This window comes from Pseudorasbora parva, chromosome 16, assembly GCF_024679245.1.
Source record: "Pseudorasbora parva isolate DD20220531a chromosome 16, ASM2467924v1, whole genome shotgun sequence".
In the NCBI taxonomy this organism is placed as follows: domain Eukaryota; kingdom Metazoa; phylum Chordata; class Actinopteri; order Cypriniformes; family Gobionidae; genus Pseudorasbora; species Pseudorasbora parva.
The window spans coordinates 32595115-32616706 of record NC_090187.1 but is presented as its reverse complement, the minus strand read 5'-3'; the positions used below and the strand labels follow the sequence as shown (position 1 = coordinate 32616706).

At 39.1% G+C, this 21592-nt stretch overlaps 1 protein-coding gene across 1 annotated transcript; it reads right to left on the bottom strand.

The window, feature by feature from the left end:
* Positions 1–220: 220 nt before the first annotated feature.
* On the bottom strand, positions 221–21120 carry LOC137043851 (chitin synthase chs-1-like). Its single transcript, XM_067420324.1, has 19 exons — positions 21058–21120; positions 18323–18458; positions 17981–18169; positions 13155–14164; positions 9819–9908; positions 9584–9739; positions 9323–9497; positions 9135–9236; positions 8906–9047; positions 4218–4418; positions 3850–4134; positions 3573–3752; positions 1852–2239; positions 1613–1638; positions 1457–1521; positions 1202–1312; positions 871–1088; positions 614–686; positions 221–532 (listed from the first exon to the last, which is right to left on the bottom strand). The coding sequence occupies exons 1-19, from the start codon at positions 21078–21080 to the stop codon at positions 446–448; spliced, it is 3657 nt and encodes a 1218-aa protein (XP_067276425.1). The 5' UTR covers positions 21081–21120; the 3' UTR covers positions 221–445.
* Positions 21121–21592: the final 472 nt, after the last annotated feature.

Here is a 21592-nt window from a genome sequence, read left to right as displayed (position 1 = left end):
ATATTTTTATATATTTAAATACACTCTGCAGTAAATATGTACAAATAAATAATTAATATATATATATAAATATAAATATATATTTTATTTTTTTGGTCAATTTAACATGTAACATGATTGCCTTCAAATGCCACTTCTTAATGTTCATAATATCAAATAATGTAACATCTTTGATTGGGGGAATTTCTGAGCAAATACTGTCTGATATAGGTGATTGATAGTGATTAATTTATTGTCTGATATAGGTGATTTATTGTGATTAATTTATTGTCTGATATAGGTGATTTATTGTGATTAATTTATTGTTTGATATAGGTGATTGATTGTGAATAATCTTACTATTAATTATCATGTAATTAAATTGATTTTTTTTTTTACTTTTCAACAAGACATTGAGGTTTACACTAAATAAAAAAATTAAAAAACATTTTATTAGTGCTGTTATCTATACTGAATCCACACTTCCTGTGACACTTCCTGTGTCTGGCTCATAAGACTCATGCTGGTGGTTTGAATCCTGGATCGGAGTAACCTATTGAAACATGGACATTGTAAATAAAAAATAAAACAAAACATTTAAAATGTTAATTTTGTGTGTGATCCATTGGCTCACCTGTTGCGACTGCTTTCTAACAGCTTTAATTTCTGTACCAGTATAAGCAACAAAATGGATTAATGTGTAGATTCTGAAACAAAAGAACATAATACAACTGAATGATTTATCTTCAGACTTTAGACTGGTAAGGGTTAGGCTTATATTGTATGATCTCCACTTTAGGATTTAGTCAAATAATAAAAAAGATATGACAATTTTAAGCATATAAAACAGAATCGCCCAGTGATAGTGATTTGATTCTTTTGTTTAGTTACCTGTGGTATATCATTGCAAGAAATTGCACTAGCAGCAATGTTGCGAAGCTCAGTAGAAACATCAGTGCAATTGGATCAATGGAAAGCACTTCTGTTGGGGATCGAGTCCCATTAGGATAGATTTTTGGGATCTTTATGGAGACTGTGTCACCAATTGCCTGAAGGAAAAAAGTTGCCACTAGCCAAAGTGCATTGCAGAAGAAAAAGGCAAATGTAACCTGTATGAAAAAGAAAAGAAATACAGCATGGAGACAAAACTGTTCCAGAAAATTGACAAAACCACATACAAAGTCTTTTGTGCAAGTCATATTGACACGCTTATGAGGCTTACCTTATTTCGAAGTTCTCTCAGTTCATTAGCAATTTTTTCCTGTTGTTCTTTATTCTCTTTAAGAGGTTCTAGATATTTTTTTTGCAATTCTGTCCAGAAATGGGTTTCATCCTGCATGTTGTGAAACAGTACATAATATAATATAATATAATATAATATAATATAATATAATATAATATAATATAATATAATATAATATAATATAATATAATATAATATAATATAATATAATATATTTCTTCCAATTTGTCTTACCGTTGGAAGTGTATCTTCATCCAAGCGTAAGTCGTATGATTTCTCTTGCAGATGTTCAATCCAAGCTTTTGGAATTAAAAATATAACTAATTGTAGTCTAATTCAACAAGTCAAGAGCTAGAATATTAGGATATTACGTATGGAAGTCATACTTACTTCGACTGAGTGTGAACTCTTGTGTCCTACATTGTAGAAATACAGTATTATTATTATTAGTATTAGTAGTAGTGGTGGTAGTATTCAAAACAGCCACTGTAATCTTAAAGTAATTAATTTGTTAACCTGATTTTTTTAAACATTTAATTAAAAAACGATTTTCATTTAAAAATAGTAAATTCTATTAGTAAGTAATTCTACATAAGTAGATAGAATTGGCATGAAACAATTTTTTTTACCTTTGTGTTTCCAAAGCAATATCAGGCTTTTCAGTGTTTGTTATAGTTTCTGCTGGTATTAGCTCCTTGTTTAAACCGTCTTCAGATTCCAAACATGGACATTTGCAGCATGTGGCATTCATGAGCTTCTTCTTGATGGTATCGACTGCCGTAGTCTTACCCTGGCCGCCAGTTTCACGAGTGCCCCATGTGACATTGTTCATGTTGACCATAGTGTAAATGGCTAAGAGTAAATACCCGCTGGGAATGCAGAGGAAGTATAAGAATCCATAGATGACCAGTGAGAACTCCTGAGGGTGTAAAGCTGCCGTGATGAGGTACAACAACACCATGCTGATGAGGAACAGACCACTGGGGGTCATAAAAGTATCTTGCAATACTAAATCACCTATGAGAGTTGAGATGAGGAGAGAAAGTATTATAGATAGAGAAGCATCTGTCAAACATAAAGACATTCAGCTACTATGTTTGCTCTCTTGACATGAATATTTCGAGACCTCATGAATTCAGAATTCGAGTTTTGTAACTTTTAGTCACTGTCTTTGATTCCAATCCTAGATAGTACCTCTATATTTTAGCAGATATGTATTTAAAATGTGCAGTCTAAAATATACAGTACAGTTAAAAGGTTTGGGGTCTAATGTTTTTGAAAGAAGCCTCTTATGCTGACCAAGGCTACATTTATTTGATCAGAAATAGTAAAAGTGTAATATTATTACAGTTTAAAAGCACGGTATTGTATTTTAATATGTTTAATTTTCAGAAGCTAATGTACTAATTTGGTAGCCTAGAAATCTAGACGCACCTTAGCGGCAGCAAATATAATTTGCAGTCAGGGTAGTCTAGCAACTCTCTGTTGGCTTACAAGCTTGAAAAACCAAACTCTGGTCAGGCCAATCACATCGTGTATAGAGTCGGTGGGCGGGCTTAACATAATAACGGCAGAGTTTTGACGGTTCAGCGTGCTACTTGAAAACAAAGAAGCTGGTGAACAGTGGTCTTTCGAATTGACCCAAACTCTGGAAGACTTGGAGTCAAGCGGCCGTAACCACAATAAACATTGAGGGGGACAAGTCCCCCCCAAAAAAATTATAAAGAGCCGAATTGTCCCCCCCCCCCCAATATTTTAAATTATTGCACTGCTCTTCTGCACTTTATTACGCAGCACTCTGTGTGTTGTTAGGATGACAAAAGGGGTTAAAAGTTACATTTTAGTCTGGTTTGCCTCAGTTGTTTAATTTCAGTGTCAAAATGATTGAGATGGCCAATCAAATAAAAGTTGGCAGGGTTTACATTCTCTTTTGGCTTTGGCTCGTGCACACTGCACTGTTTTTGAAAACACACAGATGAGCGCATCAATCTATCACATATCATAGAGGAGAGAGACTCTATTCTTTCTGGTAAAATCACAAAACAAACTGCATATAAAATGTGTCCTTGCTCTTAATATACAATTATTGATGAACATATTTGATTTTAATGAAGAAGGAAAAAAAAAAACCTATATCAGGGCGGATTAGAACTCGGTGAAACCATTATTATTACTATCAACATTGAAAATAGTTAATATTGTTGAGAAAACTGTGATATGTGTTCACATACAGTTCAGTGTTGAACTGTATGTCAACATTGAAATAAAATGGGGTGTTTAAAGAATAAAACAAATGTTTAAAACAAGTTCTAAATCGGGTTTTACAAATGAACAAATACACAGCAGTTACCTATAATGCAGAGAATGGCTCCCGCCATGAGAAATGCGTAGATCACACTCATAACTGCTGCAATTGTAATCTGCGTGTCAGATTTCAGTTTGAAGCATAAGAAGAGATAGATAGAAGGGGGCACTATGGCCAAGACAAGAGCTAAATTTCCATCCATTTTAAAAATGAACACAAAGCTTCCTGCAAGAAAAAGAAAGCACTTAAATTAATTGCTAAAACAGCATAATGCATCTAATGTGCATAAATGATTGACAATTTTTTCCATGCAAAACCTTACCTGATATCATGAGACAGATTGTAGCAGGGCCCAAGATAGAAGCTGCCATGCTGATAATCTGGTACAAGATGTACATTTTTGAGATAGAGCTGTTCCTCTGAGAGGTCAGTCCTCCTGAGCTCAAGAGATCGATGGTGTTGGCCATGGTAGAAGGTCCCCAGCGTCTGCGCTGGTTGTAGAACTCTTTAAAGTCCTGCGGCGCATTGGTGTAGGCATCAGATGCTGCATTATACTCAACCCTCCAGCCCTGCTGCAGCAGCAGAGTACACAACCAACGGTCCTCACCTGACATTACACCAAAAGGAGGGAGGATTAGACTAGTCAAGGCCCGATTTGATATCATGTGGTTAGCTTCATGTAGACATTACCTTGATCATACTGGACGTAGTGGCTGGCTTCACTTGCTTTAGTTGTATACCTCTTCATGACGTTGTCGTCCATGAGTGCGGCTCCTCTGAAAAGACTGAAACATCCAGGGCTGCACAGTACGCAGCCGAACACATGCTCCGCAGTCTTTTGCAGCCAGTGGCCTACCGCATATTCAAACTTCTGATACCACACCATGGGCCCTTTAAGTACATTATCTTAGTCAGTTTATCACATTTATAATCTATACATAAGTAGTTGCAAGTGCATTATTCTATAGAATATATTAATGGATCTCAGATTTGGTTAAATATTGTACCATATTTAATGTAGTGCATGTCTATATATGCATTTAGCTAATGACAGATGAATTTGCTGAAAAATACACCACTATATTTGGATGCATGATTTTAGATGTCAAAACAAAAAATATGCAAAGTTTTTTTCTTTAATTGTTTTATTTACTATTGTTTTATTTACTACTTTTGTAACCCTTGTTCCCTGAGAGGGAACGAGACACTGCGTCGTCGAGTGACGACACTCTGGGGAACGGCCTCACCGTGACAGCTCTGAAGTATGAATGAAATCAGCCACCAATCCGATTAGTGCAACGTCATGACGTAGTAGGTGACGGCGTACGCGGAAGCTATAAGAAGGCGCCGTCTCATACAACAGACAGCCTTTGCGATGAAGCGAGCGCTCTACGTGAAGGTGTGGCGACGAGACGCAGTGTCTCGTTCCCTCTCAGGGAACAAGGGTTACAAAAAAAAGTAACCCGAGACGTTCCCTATCTCAAGGGAACTCGCACTGCCTCGTCAAGTGACGACACTCTGGGGAATGAATACCCACTATGCCACACCGAAACACGCCCATCCTGATGTGAAGCTGACATTCCAGGCACACTCAGGATGCGAGCACTCTAGCACTCTAGGTCCAGCTTATAAAATCTGATAAAGGTGTGCGGATTAGTCCACCCCGCTGCCTCACAAATCTCAATAAGTGAGGCTCCCAAAAGGAGGGCCACCGAGGAGGCCAAACCCCTTGTAGAGTGAGCCCTCACGGCTATGGGTGAAGGCAAATTGCGCACCCGATAAGCCGTGGCTATAGCCTGAATGATCCAGTTACTAATAGTCTGTCTCGCCGCAGGCAACCCTTTCTTAGGGGGGCCAAAGCACACCAAAAGCTGGTCCGACTTCCTCCAATGAGCTGACCTGTCCAAATAAATCCTCAATGCCCTAACAGGGCAGAGCAGGTGCAGCCTAGCTTCCTCTGCCGTTGCGTGAGGCGGAGGATGAAATGCCTGAAGAAAAACTGACCCCATCCCCGTAGATGAAACCTTGGGCAAGTAGCCCGGTCTGGGGTGCAAGATAGCTTTCACCCCGCCAGGGGCAAACTCCAAGCAAGTTGGCGTGACCGCCAAGGCCTGGAGGTCCCCCACTCTCCTCAGAGAAGTGATAGCGAGGAGAAAGGCTACCTTAAGGGTCAGATTATCTCGCTTCAGCCAACTCCAATGGTTCGAAGGGGGCCTCAACCAACCCTTCGAGAACCACTGCCAGGTCCCAGGCCGGGACTCTGGGATGAGCCGCAGGCCTCAACCTCCTAGCCCCACGAAGGAACCGTACAACCAAGTGGTGTCTACCCAGCGGGCCCCCATCTAAAGGCAAGTGGAACGCCCCTATGGCAGCCACATTCACCTTCAGAGTGGATGGGGTCAGACCGGTGGAGAAACGGTCTTGTAGGAACTCCAGCACTGAGGCCACCGCGCAGTTAACTGGGTCCACCCTCCGTTCTCTACACCAGCTAGTGAAGACATTCCACTAAAGGCTATACAGTTTGCTCGTAGAGGGAGCCCTAGAGCTGAGAAGGGTCTCTACGACCTCTTGTGGCAGGCCATCCTCTAGGTACTGGGCCCCCTCAAGGGCCAGACCCAGAGGTCCCACAGCTCGGGCCTGGGGTGGAATTTCATTCCCCCTGCCTGAGACAGCAGATCCCTCCTCAGAGGGACCTGCTATGGGGAGCCATCTAGCAGTGCCACAATGTCGGAGAACCAAACTCGGGACGGCCACCGGGGTGCTACTAATAGGAGGCTGATGCCCTCCTGGCGGACTCGCTCTAGAACTCCCGGGAGCAGAACGATCGGGGGAAATGCGTACAGGCGCCGCCTCGGCCACGTCTGTGTTATGGCATCCAGCCCCAGCGGGGCCGGATGCCTGAGGGCGAACCACAGCGGGCAGTGGGTTGTTTCTAGAGATGCAAACAGATCCACTTCCACCGAGCCGAACCTCTCGCACATGGCCTCCACTACCTCGGGTTGGAGCCACCATTCCCCAGGCCTCAGCCCCTGCCTCGTCAGGACGTCTGCTCCCTGGTTCTGGTCCCCTGGGACGTACATCGCTCTGAGAGACGACAGTTTCCCCTGGGACCACAGGAGGATCTGATGCGCCAACCTGCATAGTGGGCGCGACCTCAGACCCCCTGGTGATTTAGATACGATACTACTGACATGTTGTCAGATCGTACCAGGACATGGTGGCCGTGGAGGTCCGGGAGAAAGCTCCTCAGAGCTTTGTAAACTGCCAACATTTCCAAGCAATTTATGTGCCAGGAGGAATGCTTGGGTCCCCACAGACCTCTCATGAACCGGCCTTCCATGACCGCGCCCCAGCCCGTGAGGGAGGCGTCTGTTGAAGGGATTTTCCTGCAACATAACGCTCCTAACACTGGCCCTTGGGACAGGAACCTCGGATTTTTCCTGAAAGGAAAGGTTTTCCCCTTGAGCCACCACTGGAGGGGCCTCATGTATTGCAGGCCGAACGGAATCACGTTGGACGCTGCTGCCATGAGGCCCAGCAGTCTCTGAAACTGCTTCACAGCGCGGCTGTGGCCTAGCTTCATCTCTGAGACCTCCGCCAGTATGGTCCCAAACCGTGCAGGGGACATGCTCACCCGCATCGTGGTCGAGTCCCATACTACACCGAGCAACATAGTCCTCTGGGCGGGTAATTACACGCTTTTGCTCCTGTTTAGTCTCAGCCCCAAGCACCTGAGATGGGCTAAAACAACATCTCGATGCCGAATCGCCATCTCGCGCGACTGCGCCATTATGAGCCAGTCGTCGATATAATTCAGTACACGGATGCCCTGGAGCCTCATCGGGGCCAGAGCTGCATCCATGCACTTGGTAAAGGTGCGAGGGGAAAGAGCTACACTGAAAGGAAGCACCCGATATTGGTACGCTTCGCCCCCGAAAGCGAACCTCAGGAACTTCCTGTGGGCAGGAAGTCCCGGCCGTCTCGACGCGAGGCAGCGCCCCATAGCCAGCCTCAGACGCACCCACGACACACCCAAAAACGAGAACTGGGGGGTTCGATAGGCGCGCCGAGTACGGTTTTCTCCAAGATTTACACAACTCGTTGTGCAAACGGCAAGCCCCTGCGTGGCGGCTGAGCACGCTTCTTGAAGAAGCGTCCGTCCAACCTGCTCACAGGCTGAACTTCCACCTCTTCCTGAGGCCAGTCGATGTTGAGTTTGGCCACAGCATGTGTCAGCACGTCCACAAGCTCTTCTTGAGTGGGGGAGTGAAGAGGTGAATTCACCTGCACTCCACCCGCCTCCAGGCTGAACTGGTCTGATCCCTCGGAATCAGACAGCATCAGCACTGGGTTATCGCCCTCGTGGGAAGATGCTGCCGCGCGGGCTTCCTCACGAGGCGGTAGAGCGTCTGAATCTTCGGACGAGGAGTGGGAAGATGCCTCAGCATGCCCGCCTCCCGTCGCGAGATCCAGTTGTGAGCCCCAGGATCTACGCCGCCGCGCTGCCTCAACAGACGCGGGACCAGATCCACAGGGCTCGCGAGCCTGGCCGCTCTCGGTGAAAACGGCCAGCCGTGAGCGCAGCACCCGGAGCGGCAGCCTCTCACACTCGCTGCAGGCAGCACCCTCAAGTGCCGCCTGAGCGTGCTGCGCCCCGAGACACTGCACACACAGCTGGTGTGTGTCCGAGCCCATAATGAAGCGCGGGCACGGGTGCACACACCGTCTAAACTGCTCGCTTGCCTTGCTTTAAACTGATATTGGTGACAGACAACAGTAAATAGACAAACAATATCAACACAGAGCGCCTCGCTGAAGAGCAAAGACTGTCTGTTGTATGAGACGGCGCCTTCTTATAGCTTCCGCGTATGCCGTCACCTACTACGTCATGACGTTGCACCAATCGGATTGGTGGCTGATTTCATTCATACTTCAGAGACGTCACGCTGGGGGCATTCCCCAGAGTGTCGTCACTCGACGACGCAGTGCGAGTTCCCTCGAGATAGGGAACAACCCGCGGAAAAAAACACAGACTTGGCAACACAGTGCAATTGAGCTCTGTTGACATTTGACAACTAACGTAATGCGTCGCTTCGTTACTCTGATTGGTTGTAGCTCAATCCAATTGAGGTCTTTCCTGGTTTGGTTGAAACACGCCCCATAATCACAGCCCAATGGAGCAGTTTCAGACTCATATTCTGACTAGAATTGAGAATGACCATGTCAGGCTAGCTGAAAGTATTAATTTCTTTAAAAAAAAAAAGTATGACCAACAAACTTTTGAATGTAGAGTAGATATTCTGTACTCTAATGATCATGAATAAAAAACAATAAAATGACCTGATAACAATGGTTTATACTTTATATATTTATCCAACCTGTGCCTGTTGGATGAATCCTGCCACAGGCAGCCCCAACCTCTGGGTAGAGTTTCAGTCTGTCAATTAGCAGCATGAGCGCACGCGGCTGGAAATCAGTATCCCCATCCAGGGCCAAGATATACGTGTTCTCCTTTTCTCTCTAAGTATTAAAAACATCCAGAGTTTAGCTGATATTGCATTATTCTGTAGATATACTAGTGGTGAAGTTTAAAGTTAAGCCTCTAACCTTCAGTTCCTCCTTAAGGGAATGCGGTTTTTGTCCTTCCTCAAACTTTTTAAAGTACTGTCTGTTAAGTCTCCAGCCAAGAATGTAATACAAGTACATTATCTGAAAACACAGACAATTAGTTCTGGTTCTGAATGCAAAACATCTGAACCTGTGCTGTGTTTAACTGCATCTTTAATGACTCTTACCTGAGACCATCTTTTTTTGTGACGGATAAGCGTCTTGTCTTTGAGGTGAACCATCATCATATTGCCTTTAGGGAGGATGTATTCCAGTCGACCTCCATAGGGGGTGTTTATGATCTTCTGACTTGGTAGTTGTTCCGACTGCTTGAATATACATGGATCCTCCTCACTGAAAATGCTAATGCATGTAAAGTATTGATAGATTAGTTTTTGTATATAAATTCTAAGTACATATAAACAGATCAGATTAAGGTGGATTCTTACGTGTAAACTTCTTTAACTACATCCACAAGAATTTCAGCGTATTCGTTTGCATGGCGCTGCCTTCCATTATCAACATCCATGAAAGCGTCATCAAAATAAATATGGAATTCAAACTCGACATCGCTTTTGTAAGTCTTGGGCCTGTATTTATCGAGCCTGGTAGTAAAAGAAAAAATATTGCAATTACAATTCAATTGAGACTGAATTTTACAGTTGAGTAAGTGTTTATGTTTACCTGAACATAGAAATGATTATCTTCATCATTTCATTGTAGGTCTCATGCCACATCGTTGCACACAGAAACACTTTGATGGTTTCTTTTGCCCTGAGGAGAACATATTAAGAAAGCCAAAGGAAAATTTACTCTTAGATATAAATAATTTAAATTTATTATTAACTTTGTCACATATGTACAATTTGAAGCAAGTGAATCAAGTGTTGACATACAGTAAGAGTATAAAGCAATACAATTACTTTGCATAGCATATAGCCGAGATAATTTGGATTTGGAAGAATGTGATGAGATGTGTTTGAGTTCTTATTGAAATTCTATTGAAATTCAAACTTTGGATACTGTCACAGTTTAAGATGCTGAAACTCTTTTAAAACTATAGAGGGGATACATGTGAGATTACAGTCTTTTGTCAGACAAACATTTAAAAAAGGAGACTTTAGCAAAAGCTCAATTTTCTCTCATTTTAATCTCACTGACATTTTGACTTTAAAGCTACACTGTGTGATATTTTCCCCCATCTAGCGGTGAAAAGGTATATGACCATCCAGTGAATATTAGTTTATGTTAGTGTTAACTTTGTTAGTGTTACAGTGGATTAAACCAAATACAACTTTTGATTTTATTTATGTATTAGTAAACATTGGAATTAATGAGCAAAAATTCATAAATGCAATTCATGCAGTTCATGTAATTAAAGGACAACTCCGGTGAGAAATGACCCTAGGTGTAATTAACAGATGGTTACAGAGTAGATCGTTCTCGTTCTCAAACGCATCCCAGAGAACAATCTACTCTGTAACCATCTGTTAATTACACCTAGGTTCGTTTCTCACTGGAGTTGTCCTTTAACTAATTGTAGCAGGGTAAGTTCCCCCCCCCTGTATTTAGAGTAATCAGCATTTGAGTCCTGTCTATTTAAAAGTGTGAGACCACTACCTGAGTATGCGTCATTGTAAGCCCCGCCCTGTGGCGAGAGCGCACTGCCATTCAGTGTGGATTGTTTGGTCTGCAGCCTTGCGGAGATGTGCAGGCTGTTATTATTTGCAGTGGTTTTACTGTTTATTAGTGATGAGCAGACTGAGGCTTCATGAAACACTGAAATAGTTTAAAGGGGTGATGAATTGAGGAATCAAATTTTAGTTGAGCTTTTGATATATAAAAAGTAACGGTAATAATATAAGAATATCCTCTAAGTTTTTAGAGCTAAAAACTTCCTTGTTAGTCAAAGAAAAGCTTTTATAGACACCAGGCTCAGCAAACGGTCCTTTGCTTCTACTGACGTCAGTGCGCGACGAAACACCGCCTATACAGAATCTACAGTGCGTCTAATCCAGTAGCCCCGCCCACCAACTCATGGAGGGCTCCTGCTAGCTGGTCAACAACAATAAACATGCCGAGGAAGATTAAGATATTGTGCTATTCCTGGTTGTGGAAGAAAACAGTCGCCCCATAAGCTTCCTTATGAAAATTCCTTCATCTAGAAATGAGTTGAATTTTATTTTTAATGAGTTCGAGCTCACATGGGGAAGACATATTCACTTCAGTTCACTGTGGAATCGTTTGTAAACAAATCTCCAGTTGATGCTGGATTTGGATCCGACAGGAATGGTGCAACACACTTATGCGAGTAAAACGTGTTTTTATATGTAATAGTATTGCATTGTTATAGATTGATTTGCTTATGTGTACGTAAATGGTAAATGGACTGCATTTATATAGCGCTTTTATCCAAAGCGCTTTACATTTTTGCCTCACATTCCCCCATTCATACACCGACGGCGATGTCAGCCATGTAAGGTGCCATCCAGCTCGTCGGGAGCAGCTGGTGTTAGGTGTACGTAAATATCGCTCGCAAAACCCGGCAGGCCGATTAATCTCTTAGTATTCTGTTCTTGTTCTGCTATTCTCTCTGTCAAATTGTGTGCGTGGTTCGCGCTTATATCGTCCAATCTTGCGGGCTATAAATCTTGCGGGCTTGCTGAGAAATAAAACATTGTGTTTGTTTGATAAAGATGTTTATGAGCCCTGTGATCGAGAGAATCATTCTGGTTACCGCTTCTCCCTCATTCTCTTCTCTCCGTCATGAGAACTGACAGGGGAGCTTAAGCTCATTAAATATGCAAATATTATCCAATTCTAGCCTTGGTCGTTTACTTCCAAGTCTCCAGTGCTTCACGTCCATCAGAACCCAGCGTTTTGGAGAGAGCCCCAAAACCAGTGTAGAAAATAGCCTATTACTTATTAGTTATGATGTTTTTGAATTTAAAAACCACACAAACATTATTAGCCTCAGACAACAGTAAAATGTTTTTAAAAAAGCCAGTTCATTACACCTTTAAACAAATGTGCCGTATTGTGTAAAAGCTTTGAATTAATCTGACACCCGTCTTCGCGGTGACCCCTGCTGGTTAGAACAGTTGTAAATGCAACAAAAACCCAGGCCAAACATGCATAAAAACGGTTTGAGTTGCTTGACTGTAATCATCCCTGATAAAGCAGAACAAGATGCTGCGCTGCTTTTAGCACATTTGGGAAGTGTCTTATCACGACCAGCTGTGAATAGTGTGTGTATAACACGTCAATTAAATTGACCCAGAGGTATTATAGCCTCAGTTGGTGACGTCACACGCGCACCTGGTGGACAAGACTATAAATAAATGAGCCCCAGCTGTATGCCTTCAGGTCTATTTTTATTTGAAGAGCAGTCCTGCGACATCATTAACACGGCATCAACTGTATTGCAGCATCTCTTTCCGCTAAATCAGGGAACAGGGTGTCACACCACGGTCTGTCCAGCAGAGGGAAACTGAGAGCACAAGACCTTCCACATCTTCCTAGTTGATCTGGATAAAAAAATGGTGTAACGAGCGCACGCACAGAAGCCAGCTGTCACAGCGCGTGAAATAAACAGAATCTTACACTTATATATATATATATAGATATTTTGGTCTAAATATATTAAAAATAAATGTATATTTTAAAATGCTTTAAAATATAAATGGTAAGTGGACTGCATTTATATAGCTATTTCAGCAGACGCATGGCCATCCAAAGTGCTTTACATCTTGCCTTACATTCACCCATTCACTCTCTCATTCATATACCAACAGTGGTGTCAGGAGCAGCTGGGGTTAGGTGTCTATTTCATGGATACCTTGACACTTGATCAAATGGAACTGGGGATCAAACCACCAACCTTCCCAACCTGTAGACAACTTGCATGAACCACTGAGCCACTGCTGCCCTCAATATCGATACAGATAATTAAAAAATCTCTAATATTGGCTGATGAATTAACAATATAAGCAGCCATACTTAGAAAATTGAAACACTCACCCCCGTTTCTCCTTGATTTTCTTTCTGATTTCAAAACGAGTGTTCAGCAACATGGACTGTTCCAGAAATGCTCCTTCATACATGCGTCGCACGAACAGTTCTTGGGTTCTTTCAATTCGGTCGATCTTAAGATACCAGATGTAATATGTACTGAGCATGAGTCCCAACCACCAGCTCAGAGCAGAGCCGATCAAACATCCCAGTCCTGCTGTACTCTTGGTTACCAAAATGTCCCTGGAGCGTAGAGTTTTTAAAGCATCGGTCAACATCAACAGCAACAATGTGCCAATGGATTTCTCCTGAATGTTCTCAAAACAGGTGGAAGGATCAGACTCTGTGACTGGGACTGCAAACGCAAATAAAAACACTGCCAAAACTGCAATTGAGGCCATGTATATGGGCAAGGCGAAGCTGAGGCGCAGGGCGTGCATCTTGCAAGCCACAACTGCAAACCAGTGGCACAGGGCAGAGGATGCAATCTGGATGGCCACCGATGAAATAACAACCGTTTCTAAGCCGTCTTTGACCGATTTCCAGTCCTGACCTGAGAGAGGAACAAAAGCTCCAACCACAGCTGAAGTAATCAGGATTCTCATCAAACTGGAGATGATGCACACCACATTACGGGACTGAGCGATGTCTTTGGAAATGTCCTCTAGAAATGAGATGGAGAAGAGCGTGCTGTAGTTTTCCCACCAGTTCACAGAAACCAAGATGGTCCCCACAATGGCAAGGCCAATTGACACTTTAATCTGAGTGGAACTTTCGAATGCCAGATAACTGACTGCAAAAAGGACATAACCCAGGACGATTAAGAAAATGGAGCATATGGGGAGCATTATAATCCGTTTCTTTTCTTTGGCGAGGCAAACAGCGACGACCTGGAACACTGCTGACAGGATGCTTACGCTGTTTAGGATCATCACATTAGTGACAATGTCAAAGTATGGCATGGCTACTATTGTTAGAACTGCAGCTCCCAATGCTACCAGGAACTCAACAGACAGGACCTAGAGCAAAGGTCAAATCAGAGTTAGAGAGTTATACAGCAAAAACAGTCAGGCTCATCACCAATGTTCCCTCTAATTTCTTTTCTCGCTGAGCAAAACTTCTCTCTATTGAGCTGAAATTTTTGTCACCTGAGCAAAAACATTCTTTATATCAGGCCTGTACAGCGTATAGCTATGTAAACAGTAGCCTACATAAACGTTTCATCATGCAGTTATAACTTTTAACTTTAATGTGTAATTTCTATTATATTAACCCTTGATTGCACTGCAATTATTTCTCATAATAAATTCCCCGCCCATTTCACGTCTGCATCTGTTGTCTGTGTGGCGTTGTATATTTTGTATTTTTAATATTTGGATCGGACCGATTTTCAGCTTTGTCGTGCGTTGTTCATGCAGTTTACAGGGAGAACAGGAGGCGATAAATCTCTAGCGATGGGCAATCGGATGGTCGGATTCTGGCACGTTCAGAAATTTTGGTCGCCCTTCGTGAGGGTATCACACAGCCGAAGCAGAGCTACGAACGGTGCCCTGTCTTCCCTCACTGTGCCTGCGCGAAAGCAGAAGTTATACCATTTGATCTTTGATGCAGCAAGAAAGTAAACGATAATAGGGAAACGATCTTTAAGTTTTGTAGGCAGCTATCAAATAGCAGCAATCTAGCAAACTGTTGCTTACCTCCAGTTCGTTTTGAAAAATGGATAATCCAAGTTTATCCAGCTGGTGGTAAATGCTTCACAATTCAATTTTCAGACCATAGTGTAAATGCAAAAATAAAACATTGATACCAAATGTCAATTTTTGATACTGCAACAATGGATATTTGCCATTCTCTCCCCTTTTTTCAATTTTACTTTAGCTAAATTTTAACTTAAGAAATTATATTTTGTATGAATTGAAATCTAACCTAATCTATATTATATTTGGGGGTTCCTTCGGTTATCTTCCCAGTCAGAAGTGAACAGACAACTAAACTTGTAAATAATTTTTCTTCAATAATATTTTTTATTTAGTATTTTAAGATTATTTGATATATATATATATATATATATATATATATATATATATATATATATATATATATATATATATATATATATATAAAAAATTAGGCTTACTATTGATATTTATTATTATTATTTATTTTATTTGTATATTGCATTTAATTATTTAGTCCTTAAATATGACTATTTATTAATACAAATAAAGTCATAATTTAGCAAAAGTAAAATTGTAAAAAGGAGAAAGAATTGCAAATATCCATTGATGCAGTAACTGGAATAAAAAGGAAAAAAAATATATGTTTGGTTTCAATGTTTTGTTTTTGCATTTGCACTAGGCCTATATGGTATGAACATTGAATTGTGAAGTTGCCTTCATTCATTTTTCGATTTAATATTAAAGAATGAAAAAAACAAAACAAAAAACAAAGCTCATTTACTAATTTTTCGTAAAAAAGAAAAAAATGTCGGCTTGCTTTTATATTCTTTTGTTCAGGGATATAAAAGCATGTATAAAAGGCTTTCCACCATAGACCGTATAAAAAAATTGGGCTTAGGCCTACGTGAAACGCCCCTTTCCTCTGATTGGTCAACCAAAGATCAACCCGTGCCTCTTTCAGTTTCCCACAGTTGTATGCAGAAGTCTTCCGCTGCTGGACGGATTCTTAAAGTGTTTATGACAAATACACTCTCTAATCAAACAACCGGACTAATGCATTGACACAGTGACTTAAGGGTTTTCTTCTCTATGGATTCGACAACCTCGTGCCAGAGAAATATAAGTTGATTATTTCAGAAATATTAATGTAGGTTATCTCGCATCTGCATCCACATTACCCATCATCAGCTTAGCCTACTTTAGCTGCGTGACCCACTGGACAGCAGATAGACTACAGTTGTAGCGAAGCACAGACGAGTATTGATTTAAAGGGTTACTTCAGCGATTAGCATATGGCTTTGTATCAGTAGAAACCCTGGAGAATATTCAAATTATTGTGCTTTCCCCCCTCATATCTCCCTGAGATAAGAGATTTATGCATTTTATTTCTGGAAAAATTCCTCCTATGATGCAAAATGACGATTTTTGCATCATAGGAGGAATGTTTGCCCAGAGGCTAAAGACTACAGCCAGCAGAGGGAGCCATTTCCGCATGTTTTGAATCCGCCATTGGGGGATGGGAGATAACACTCAGCTTGCAGGGACAGCTCAGCTTGCAGCTACAGGATCATTTAAACGGAGCTATAGTGAGCAATGCAAGTCTTTTAACTTCTCAAATTCGTTTCTATGAAAGTTAAGCTTGCAAAGGCATGAACTGAAACGCGCCAGATTGAACTCGAGTTGTGAATGTATGCCGCGAGTGTAGTCGCGATTACCTCAGCTCTCATCACTCGTGCAGTTAGTGCTCAGTGCTGTGAGACTCGCGCGGTGACTCATTATATTGAACACACACGTTCAGTTTTTAATTGTAGTGTCTTCTCTAACTCAGTCACTGTAATGAAGTTGGTGGCATTGGGAATGGCCTCACAGGGCAGCAAAGCATTCTGGGAATTGTAGTCTTTCATCCCCATGGGACAAAAATAAATTTTCTGTCTTTTCTCAGTCTAGAAGGCACCAAATTCAAAAATAATTTCACATTTCTACTGCATTGATGACCCAGTTTAAATACAGATTCATCTTCCCAGCGCTGAAGTACCCCTTTAAGTGTAAATATGCAGCAGTGCAGTCATATCTAAATTAGATTATTTTGTATTAATTCATGTGTTGGAAAAAAAACGACAAATGAATGAGCCGTTTTCTCATTTTCAATAGGCTATCGAAAAACTAAATGAACGCAACCGTAGCTATATTCAATTTTCACTTTATTTCATTTATTTAATATTTAGCCTAATGAATTATTAGATTAGAAAATTATTATTATAATTAGAAAATGTGAACCATTTTTGACAACTGTGATTAAATATCACGTCGCAGCTATAGAAATTTATTTTTCCGTTTTAAATCATGAAGGTGTCAGTGAATTCACAGCAGAAAGTGAAAGTTACATCTGACGAGCTTTCGGCGCATAGGCTATTCTCAGAAAAAGACCATAAACTAGGCTACTTCAACATAAAAACGTTTAACTGTCTTAATTTATTTTCGTAATATTCCTCTTGTGGCCCATGAAGCCTATACAAATGAGAAGAAAAGTAGGCCTATTTCGTGTTAACCAAGTTATTTTTTTAAATAAAGCTGCTACTTTTCATTGACACTATAGGCTATTATTGCAGTGTTTTGACATATAGAGACTGACATATTTAATCATAGTTTAGGTATTAATTGTAGGCTATAATCGGCCTACATGTTTTTAAATAATTTAGGCCTAAAAGGACGAGAAGCATAAGCTCTTTATGCAGTGTGTCGGTAGCATTGATGCGTTATGAAATTGTTGCGGGGCAAATTGGAAATGCTAAATCCTCTTGATATCGATAGCTGTTGCATTTGACTAGCCTATATCAAGGCCTATCGGCACAACTGGCACGGTGGGTTTATCGTACATAGGCTATTTCACACATAGCCTATGTGAGCAGTCAATTCGCGCTCGACAATCGGACTGCTATTTCACACATAGCCTATGTGAGCAGTCAATTCGCGCTCGACAATCGGACCGTAGCCTACAGTGTGTGAGCATAGTGAGCTTGGCTTAACACATACTCGTATAGCCTGGCTACAGTGTAAGTATAACCTTGCTGAAATCGCACAGTGTAAACTATGTCCAGCTTTAGAGGGAACATTGTCCATCGTCTACATTTTTTTCATCAAAAACAGTTTGCTTACCCAAAAAACAGTTTTTTTAGAGGGCATGGTCGCCCCCTTGAAAATGAACTTCCATGTGCTTTTTAGCAGAAGGAGAACACTCGGGCCAATCAGAACGAAGCCAATGCCAAGTAGAGCGGTCGGTTTTTTTTCTGAACATATAATCTCAGTTTGATTGTTCCCAAATGTTATCAGAATCAGAAATGATGTCTGTAAAAATAAAAGAAAAAGAAAAAAGAAAGAAAGAAAGAAAAGAAGTTTAGTTTAAGTCTAACAGAGAATTTTGTTTAGTATTCAATAGACAAGTTAAATGTAATTCTATCATCCAAAAATGATTAGCCAATGATTAATAAAGCAACTCACTTTACTGAGCAGTGCAAGGCCAAAGACAAGTAGGCCAACGATGGCACACGAGAACCATTTCAAACACTGCGCTAGTTTCTTTGGTGTCTCATGTTCAATGATTGGCACTTCTCTGCACGCATCCCAAGATCGCCTGCTTTGGAAGAAAGAATGAAAGAAAAAAATGTAATAGCTTAATGGATAATTGAAAGTTCAATTGAACGAACAATTTAAAAGATGTACAATGATAATTAGGCCTAGGCTACTAGTATTTATCATGATAGAGATACTAGGCTACACTGTAAATGTAGGCCTGGTAATTTTCTTCCAGTAGCCTACATTATTGAGTAATTTTTACGGAAATTTCCATTAATCCTTAAAACACAAACTAATGCCATTTGTAATTCAAAATACAGGTAAAACACCTGTAAAAAAAAAAAACCAATACGGAAATTTACTTCATATTTATACACTGTAAAAAAAAATTGGTTGATTTTTGTTGGTTTAACTTAAAAAAGCAAGTAACCTGGTTGCCTTAAAATTTTGAGTTTATTGAAATTAAAAATTTGAGTTGATACAATGAAGGAAATGTGTTTAATAAATAGAAATTCAAAATATTTTTGTATCTGAACCACATAAAAAATGTGATAAATCATGAAAATAGCATTTGGCATGTGTCACTGCGTCATCAGAAATAAAACACACACAATTACCCAATATGCTTACAAAATCTTTTAATAATATTTTAATAAAGGTTGTCTTATCTCAAAAAATGTTCATTGTATTAACTCAAAATTTTAATTTCAATTAACTCAAAATTTTAAGGCAACCAGGTAACTTTTTTTATAAATAATTTTTACAGTGAACAGTCCATTGTGCCGTATACGGACATATTGTTTTTTTTACAGTGTAGGCTATATATATATATATATATATATATATATATATATATATATATATATATATATATATATATATATATATATATATATATATGTATAGGCTATGTTCGGTCCTTACAGACAATTTTCCATAATCAATAAAACATCAAAAATAAAAAAGCATAAAAAAACAATAATAAAATATAACCAAAGAAATATAACAAAAATTAAACATAACCGAAAAAGGTATAGACAGAAGCCAATGCTTATTATGCCTACCATATTTATCTAATGAGCATATTTTTTTCTTAATGGATTAGATTAGCTCAAGATAATTGCGTTACAAAAGACATTTTCCAAAGTGTACAATGATAATTACAAAGACCGTATATACATGTGTACATTTCAGATATTAATTACGATAAATGTAGTATTGCACACACCAATTATTTATATTATAATTATCTATCACCTTGTTTTTAATTTTCTTAAATGTACTAAATTAATTACACTTTTTTAATTTCATCTCAAAATTATTACATAGGTTTACCCCTTGGACAGATATACATTTTTATTCGTTTCGTACATTTTCATTTTCATTAGTTCTTGACCGTACTTTTTTAAACATATGAATTCCTCTTAGTTTATACTGACTTTCTCTTATCTCGAACAGCATCTGAACACAATTTGGAAGTAAATTATTATATGCTTTAGCCTATACATTTTCTGTGCAGTAAAAATAAAGTAAATAAATAAAAAAAAAAACATAAATAAACAATTTATTTTTTGGTTCATAAATCCACATCCTTATTGCTCTTTTTTGTTATATATATATATATATATATATATATATATATATATATATATATATATATATATATATATATATATATATATATATATATATATATATATATATATATATATATATATATATATATATATATATATATAACAAAAAAGAGCAATAAGGATGTGGATTTATGAACCAAAAAAAAAAAAAAAAAAAAAAAAAAAAAAAATATATATATATATATATATATATATATATATATATATATATATATATATATATATATATATATATATATATATATATATATATATATATATATATATATATATGGGATTTAAATTGGTTTTATATGTATGGCCCCACACATCCACACAATAAGTCATGAATGGAACTATGAGCACACAAAACAGAATATATAATGAGATTTCATTCAAAATGTGCTTTTTTTATTTAATATTGCAGTTGATTTTGATATTTTACTTTTAACATTATGTGACTTCCATCACTGGTTCTAATTCTATTTTAGCTTTGTTATTACTTTGGCAATTGCTAAACATTATGAACTTTGTTTTAATTAAATTCAGTGTCTATTCAAGTCTATTATCATCAAACAATTTTTTAAAGATCATCAGTTCACTTTCCACTGTGTTTAGAAGCTGTTCCAAATTTCTCCCTGAACAATACAAATTTGTGTCATCAGCAAACAAAACCATTTTTAACATTTCAGACACATTACAAATATAATGTGTATAGTACAAACAATTTCGGGCCTAACACTGAATCTTGTGGGACACCACAAGTAACTTTCAAATTGATATCTGTCCTCAAGGTAAAACACACACCTACACACACACACACACACACACACACACACACACACACACACACACACACACACACACACACACACACACACACACACACACACACATGAATACACTTCCATAGATATACATATTTACACACACTTAATTGGAATATTAAAAATGTAAACAAGTACAATGTGAAATAAGCCTTTAGCTGCATAATTAAATGTTTGTGGATATCTAGATTTTAATTATTTAATATAAGTTGATTACCGGAATTCCTGCTCTTTTTCCATGGCGATGTTTGCAAAGCAGCAAAGACCTCTGATTAACCATCTGTAAAACAGATCAGAGCCTTATAAACAGATGGGAGGGAGCACTATGCAAATATTTCAACAATTTCTATGAATCTTTATCTTTTTACAGAAATCAACTTCCTGACCAAGTTCAGTGTAATTTACCACTATCTTTGATGATGAAAAGGATTTTTTGAAATATTTTAAACAACTTCCTGCATAGCTACATTAAACAAATGTGAGAAATCCCCTTTATACTAAGACACAATTAAAGAGAAGGAATATTGTAATCAATATGTAAATCCATATTAAATCCTGTGGCTTATGGCGACACATTGATGTCTTAAGACACAAAACGATTGGTTTCTGCGAGAAACCGAACAGTGTTTATGTTATTTTTTTTTAGCTCATATCAGACGAATCTCATATTTTCATTTCTTGGTGAACTATCCCTTTAAAGGCAGTGGCAGTGGCAGTGGCACATCAACATTATCTTTCAGGAAGTTAAATAC

What these genes read in the sequence shown, in the direction of transcription:
- LOC137043851 (XM_067420324.1), bottom strand. Translation starts at nt 21,080, where the DNA reads ATGGAAAAAGAGCAGGAATTCCG. An exon ending in ATAATCATTTCTATGTTCAG is followed by an intron (nt 9,740 to 9,818) that starts GTAAACATAAAC and finishes TTTTACTACCAG; the next exon opens with GCTCGATAAATACAGGCCCA. An exon ending in ACAAAAAAAGATGGTCTCAG is followed by an intron (nt 9,237 to 9,322) that starts GTAAGAGTCATT and finishes CTGTGTTTTCAG; the next exon opens with ATAATGTACTTGTATTACAT.